This window comes from Herpailurus yagouaroundi, unplaced genomic scaffold, assembly GCF_014898765.1.
Source record: "Herpailurus yagouaroundi ecotype Mexico unplaced genomic scaffold, PumYag 205, whole genome shotgun sequence".
Taxonomy (NCBI): domain Eukaryota; kingdom Metazoa; phylum Chordata; class Mammalia; order Carnivora; family Felidae; genus Herpailurus; species Herpailurus yagouaroundi.
The window spans coordinates 12,933,989-12,939,779 of record NW_024412436.1 but is presented as its reverse complement, the minus strand read 5'-3'; the positions used below and the strand labels follow the sequence as shown (position 1 = coordinate 12,939,779).

General features: G+C 66.4%; 1 protein-coding gene across 1 annotated transcript in view; it reads left to right on the top strand.

The window, feature by feature from the left end:
• COQ8A (coenzyme Q8A) overlaps nucleotides 1-3,852 on the top strand; it is a 39,448-nt gene extending 35,596 nt beyond the window's left edge. The window contains exons 6-14 of the mRNA XM_040451897.1: nucleotides 316-438; nucleotides 827-912; nucleotides 998-1,138; nucleotides 1,535-1,616; nucleotides 1,714-1,807; nucleotides 1,922-2,063; nucleotides 2,234-2,360; nucleotides 2,442-2,560; nucleotides 2,920-3,852. Coding sequence (XP_040307831.1) covers nucleotides 316-438; nucleotides 827-912; nucleotides 998-1,138; nucleotides 1,535-1,616; nucleotides 1,714-1,807; nucleotides 1,922-2,063; nucleotides 2,234-2,360; nucleotides 2,442-2,560; nucleotides 2,920-3,204 — 1,199 coding nt within the window. The 3' untranslated portion in view covers nucleotides 3,205-3,852. The remainder of the gene's footprint in view (nucleotides 1-315; nucleotides 439-826; nucleotides 913-997; nucleotides 1,139-1,534; nucleotides 1,617-1,713; nucleotides 1,808-1,921; nucleotides 2,064-2,233; nucleotides 2,361-2,441; nucleotides 2,561-2,919) is intronic.
• Nucleotides 3,853-5,791: the final 1,939 nt, after the last annotated feature.

Sequence of the window (5,791 nt, the reverse complement as noted above, 5' to 3'; positions counted from 1 at the left end):
GCCCCGCCAGGAGGACGGAGGCCCCGCCAGGAGGACGGAGGCCCCGCGTCGGGCTCTGTGCCGGGTCTCTCCGCGCCGCTCTTGAAAGTCTCCGCGTCCTGAAGCGTCCCGTCCCTGTTTTCACCGGGAGGATGGAGATGTCCCTGAGGCGTCGGGCCCAGGGGCCGTGGGGCTGGGTCGCGCTCGGGCCCCCGCGGCCGCCTGACGGCCGCCCCCAGCAGCTCCCCGGGCTCGTGCCCCTCCCGGGCGGGGTGAGGCCCGGAGACACCCCGAGAGGGGCCAGGCGCCGCGTGCTGACCCGGCTCCGGCCCGCAGGGAAGAAGGCCGTGCTGGACTCCAGCCCCTTCCTGTCCGAGGCGAACGCGGAGCGCATCGTCCGCACGCTGTGCAAGGTGCGCGGGGCGGCGCTCAAGCTGGGCCAGATGCTGAGTATCCAGGGTGAGTGGGCCCTGCGGGGTGAGGGGGGGGCGGGAGTTCGGCCCCGCTGGGAGGGGGCCCTGGGGGGGGGGAGTGGAAGGAGGGGGCCCGGAGAGGGTGCGCGGCCTGGCCGGCGTCCCCACGTCCCCTCCCGAGCCTCCGTCTACAGCCTCAGGGGCCTGCGTGCCAGGCCGGAGCCGCCGCGCGGCCTCGGGCCCGTGCCCTGTGGCCTCCGAGCCCTGTGGCCTCTGAGCCCGGCTCCCGGTGCGTGCAGGGCAGAGCGGCGTCTCGGTCGCCTTCCCTGGGCGCAACCGGGGCCCCTGAGGTGGCTGCCGTGCCGCGCCCCGCCCCGCCGGGCTCCTTCCCTGAGCGGCCGGCCCCTTGCTCTCCTCTCTCGGGTGCCTTCCAGACGACGCTTTCATCAACCCCCATCTGGCCAAGATCTTCGAGCGGGTGAGGCAGAGCGCGGACTTCATGCCGCTGAAGCAGATGATGGTGAGGCGGGCTGTGCGGGGGGCGGGGGGCGCCTGTCAGGGCAGGCTGCGCTCACGGCCCCTCCCCGCCTCTGTCCTCCCACCAGAAGACCCTCAACGGTGACCTGGGCCCTGGCTGGCGGGACAAGCTGGAGTACTTTGAGGAGCGGCCCTTCGCGGCCGCGTCCATCGGGCAGGTGCACCTGGCTCGCATGAAGGGCGGCCGCGAGGTGGCCATGAAGATCCAGGTGGGCACCCGCGTGTGCGCCCGTGCCCGGGTGGGGGTGGGGGGCTGCGGAGGGCACAGCCGGGGCCCCGTGGCGTCGGGGTCTCGGCAAGCTACGCATCCGCCCCCCCGGGCGCCCCCCCCTCTCTGGGGCGGGGCCGCGTCTCCTCGTGTCCGTCCCCAGCGCCAGGGCAGTGCTGGGAAGGGAGGGATTTGCGGAGGGACACCGGCCTCCCTGCAGGCTCGGTTGGGGGCGGACGGTGGAGAACCAGGTCGTGATGGGATCCGGTGGTCCTGGCAGCATCGTGGGGTCTGAGCTGTCCCTCAGCCTGGGGCGGGGTCTGGGCGGGACTCGGCCGGGAAGCCAGCAGGCCAGCGGCCGCCCTGTCTGCCCGGGGACCCCTCTGTCCCCCCTCAGTACCCGGGTGTGGCCCAGAGCATCAACAGTGACGTCAACAACCTTATGGCCGTGCTGAACATGAGCAACATGCTTCCTGAAGGTCAGACTGGCTGTGGGTCAAGGGCAGGCGTTCAGGATGGGCTCTGGGGACCCAAGAGGAGCCCCCAGCCCGCGCTGACCCCCTCCTCCCTGCCCAGGCCTGTTCCCCGAGCACCTGATCGATGTGCTGAGGCGGGAGCTGGCCCTGGAGTGTGACTACCAGCGGGAGGCGGCCTGTGCCCGCAAGTTCAGGTGCAGCGGGAGGGGCGGAGGGGCTGATGGGTGATGGCTGTGGTCGGGGCCTGGGGTGAGGGGGTGAGACTCTGTGGCCGGGGTGTGACTCCCCCACCGCCCCCACCCCTGCAGGGAGCTGCTGAAGGACCACCCCTTCTTCTACGTGCCTGAGATCGTGGACGAGCTCTGTAGCCCCCACGTGCTGACCACGGAGCTGGTGTCCGGTTTCCCCCTGGACCAGGCGGAGGGGCTGAGCCAGGAGATCCGGAACGAGGTGTGTCTGACCGGGCCTTGGGACAAAGGGGATGGGGGGGTGCCGCCGTGTCCCCATGCCTGGCACACCTGGAGTCAGGGGCCCTTGCGCAGCAGAGGGCGGGGCGGGTGGAGGATGGAGAAGGGGCCGCGGTGACCCGGCCGCCCGCCCGCCCGCCCGCCCGCCCCCAGATCTGCTACAACATCCTGGTCCTGTGCCTGCGGGAGCTGTTCGAGTTCCACTTCATGCAGACGGACCCCAACTGGTCCAACTTTTTCTATGACCCTCAGCAGCACAAGGTGAGCCCCCCGGAGCTCCGCTGGGGAGGGGCCGGGGGGGGGGACGAGGGGGGGGGCGGGCAGTTGGGGGTCCCCGGCCCCGGGAACGCCTCCTCAGGAGCCGCTGTCGGTCCCTGGTGTGCGTCCCCCCAGATCATCAGGGCAGCCGCCGACAGGGACAGGGAGGCGGTGCTGAAGAAATCCATAGAGATGAAGTTCCTCACAGGCTACGAGGTCAAGGTCAGCCCTGCAGGGCCCGGAGGCCTGTGCGTGGGGAGGGGGGGGGGCGGGACTCTTCCCTTTGAAGCCGAACCTCGACTTACAACTGGATGGAGGGAGAGGCGGCGGCGTCCTCTCCTCCCGCCCTGCGCTCCAGGCCGGCCTGGCCCAGGCAGGATGGGCCCGCGTAGACCTGGAGCGGGGCGGGGGGAGCGCGGGCGGCCTGGCACCGGCGCTGAGGGCGCGAGTGGCACGTGTTGGGAGTTCGGCCCCGGTCACCACTCGCTCATCGCGTTAACCCGCCCCTGCCCGCCCCTTCAAAACGCGGGGGGGGGGGGGGGGGGCCCCGGCCCCCCCCCCCCCCCCCCCCCCCCCCCCAGGCCATGGAGGACGCCCATCTGGACGCCATCCTGATCCTGGGGGAAGCCTTCGCCTCGGAGGGGCCCTTTGACTTCGGCACGCAGAGCACCACCGAGAAGATCCACAACCTGATCCCCATCATGCTGAAGCACCGCCTCGTCCCGCCCCCCGAGGAGACCTACTCCCTGCACAGGAAGATGGGGGGCTCCTTCCTCATCTGCTCCAAGCTCAAGGCCCGCTTCCCCTGCAAGGCCATGTTCGAGGAGGCCTACAGCAACTACCGCCGGCGGCAGGCCGAGCAGTAGCGGGGCGAGGCGGGGGGACTGGGGCGTCCACGCGGGCGGCTCCGGAGAGGCCGCTGCTTCTAGGCGGTTCCGACCGCTAAGAGGGCGCGGGGCCCGGCCGCGCCGCCAGTCTGTGCGTGCGTGTGGAGCCTCTGAAGCAGGTAAAGATAAGACGGCCTTCTCTCCTTTTTTCCCTTTCGGGCCCGGGGATGTTCCTGATGGAATGTTCGCCGGAAGGTGAGCGCGTTCCCCGGGAACCTCTGCCGCCAGAAATACCGAGGAGCCCCCGGATTTTTACTGACCGTGAAGCCTAAGGCTCGTGTGTGTGCTTCTAGAATGAGATTTGTGTTTTCTGCCCTTCCCTCCAGCCTGTGCTCTGAGCAGGCCCTGCCCGCTCCCTGGCTGGTCTGTATACTCCCGACGCGTGGAAGTTTCCGCAGAACTGACGCGGCCCGCGACGGGTGGGAGCGATCCCGCCCTGGTCTCTGTGTGGGAAGTTGGTGTGGGGCCCCCCCTTCCCCCTCCAGGCCCCAGGGCTTTTGTGGAGGAGACGGAGGTGCAGATGGCGCCTGCTTAGAGCTGGGGGGTCGTTACAGGCTGTTAATTTTTGTACAATTCTTGTAATGGTCAGATTTGTTTCAATATTAAAAAGAACACCGAAACTCACCATCCCAGCACTGTGGTGTTCGTCCTTCCGCTGGGAGAGGGTCAGGGTCAGTGTCATGCCCCGGAAAGCTCTGTCTGCGTTCAGCACGGGAAGAGAGGGGAGGCAGCCGGGTGTCCCCCTCACCCTGGCCACCCACGGAAGGGCCGCAGCTACTCCGGAGACACCTACCGGCAGGGCCTGCGCAGCCTGGGTCTCCGGGCCTCTTACGGAAAGTTGGCCGAGCCTGCCGCACACCTGCCTCTGTGACGAGGCGGCCGTTACACCCACAACAGGACCGTCAACTGTGTGTGAAATGGCACGGGGGGTAGGGGGTGGGGAGCGGGTCTCAGCCAGTTTCACTTTACCTTGTTAAGAGCTCCCGGCCTGGCCTGCGTGTCCCCCGATGTGCCCTTCGTCCTGATCCGGGGACAGGGGCGGAGGCACTAAATGCAGGAAGCAGACAGAAAACCAGCCACCACCGGTTGGTACAGTCGGACGTGACAGCCAGGGGGGAACTGGCCACGCAGAGGGTCCTCAGCCTGGCAGCTGCACGCAGTGGGGCCGCCGAGGGTGCCTCGGGCGGGGCCTGGCCGGAGGAGATCGGACTGCTCCCCGGACCTAAGGAAGTCCTAGGTTCCACGAATCCCGGGTCCTGCAGGGAGGGGATGGGGACGGGCCGGAGGCGGGACCCAGTAAGACCAGGAGTCAGTCACCTCTCCTCCGCCCCCCAGACGTTTCAGTCGGGGAGAACAGACGAAACAGTCAAGTCCAACAGTTCCCTGTTTTATTGCAATACATCAAATTCTGGTTAATATCGAGACCAACATAAAATATTGGCGAGGAGTCTTGTTACATTTTTGACTGTCCCACCTTCAGTATTTCTGTGCAAAAGAATCCACACCATTGTCTGGTAGCAGAGAATCTCTTAGAAACTTCCCTAAAACATTGAGGGCATAAGACCAAAGAAAATCCAGAGTGATCAGAGGCCAACGCAACAGACTTTTTCCTTCCATACACACATTTGTCCGCATTATATTCTGAACAAAAAAATGATTACACCTAGGCCATGCAAAACTGTACAATATTACAATGAGAAAAAACCCTAAAAAATTTATAAAATAAATGATATTACACTATCAAATGAAAAGGCAGATCTTGTTCTCATGAAATCTCAAGGTCTGTTTTCGTCAATTGGCCCCATGAGCGACAGGGTTGCCCGTGTGTGGCAGTCGTCCTGGGGAGGAGGGCTGGCTCGGCCCACCGGCCCCGGCTGACGGCTGACACCCGCTCCTGCCGAACCGGCCCTCTTCCCCGGAGGGACCCTGCCGAGATCTGGACTCAAGCGATCGAGTCCCAACAAGGGAAGGGGCTTCAGGGGGAGCTCGATGAACCGCCGTGCAGCTTGCCTGCTGGGTCAGGGGCCCGGCCAGGGCCACTGGGGGCGGAGGCGCCCGGCCTGTGCCCTGTGTGGCCGCTGAGCGTGCCCCTCCGCCCAGACACGGGTGGGGAGTTTCCAGGGCCCCACCCGGCCAGGGGGCCACGGTGTCTGTGACCAGAACGGCCCTGCTGTGCCCGGGGGCGGGTGTTCGGGACGCCGGCCGGCGCCTGCTCTGGCCCTTGAGTGATACCTGAGAGTCCTCGTGAAAGCAACCGGTCTCTCGCCGAAGTGCACGTGGCACTCACGACACAGATGTGACTCTAGCCACACGGAGGCCGAGTGGGGCCGAGCGCCAGCCAGGGAGTGACAGACTGTCGCCGCAAACAGGAATTTCGGATTCTCCCCAGAAGCCTGAGTACGAGGGCTGCGTGGGAAACTGAACGGACAGGCCCTTCCGGCCCGGGCTCCTGCCCTTCAAACTGCTCCCGGGACCGAGCACGCATCGCCCACGTACGTAGGGCTGTGGGAATCTTCTGTGATCAGGTGACGAAGAGGAAGGCTTTTGTATTTGGCAAAAAGAAACA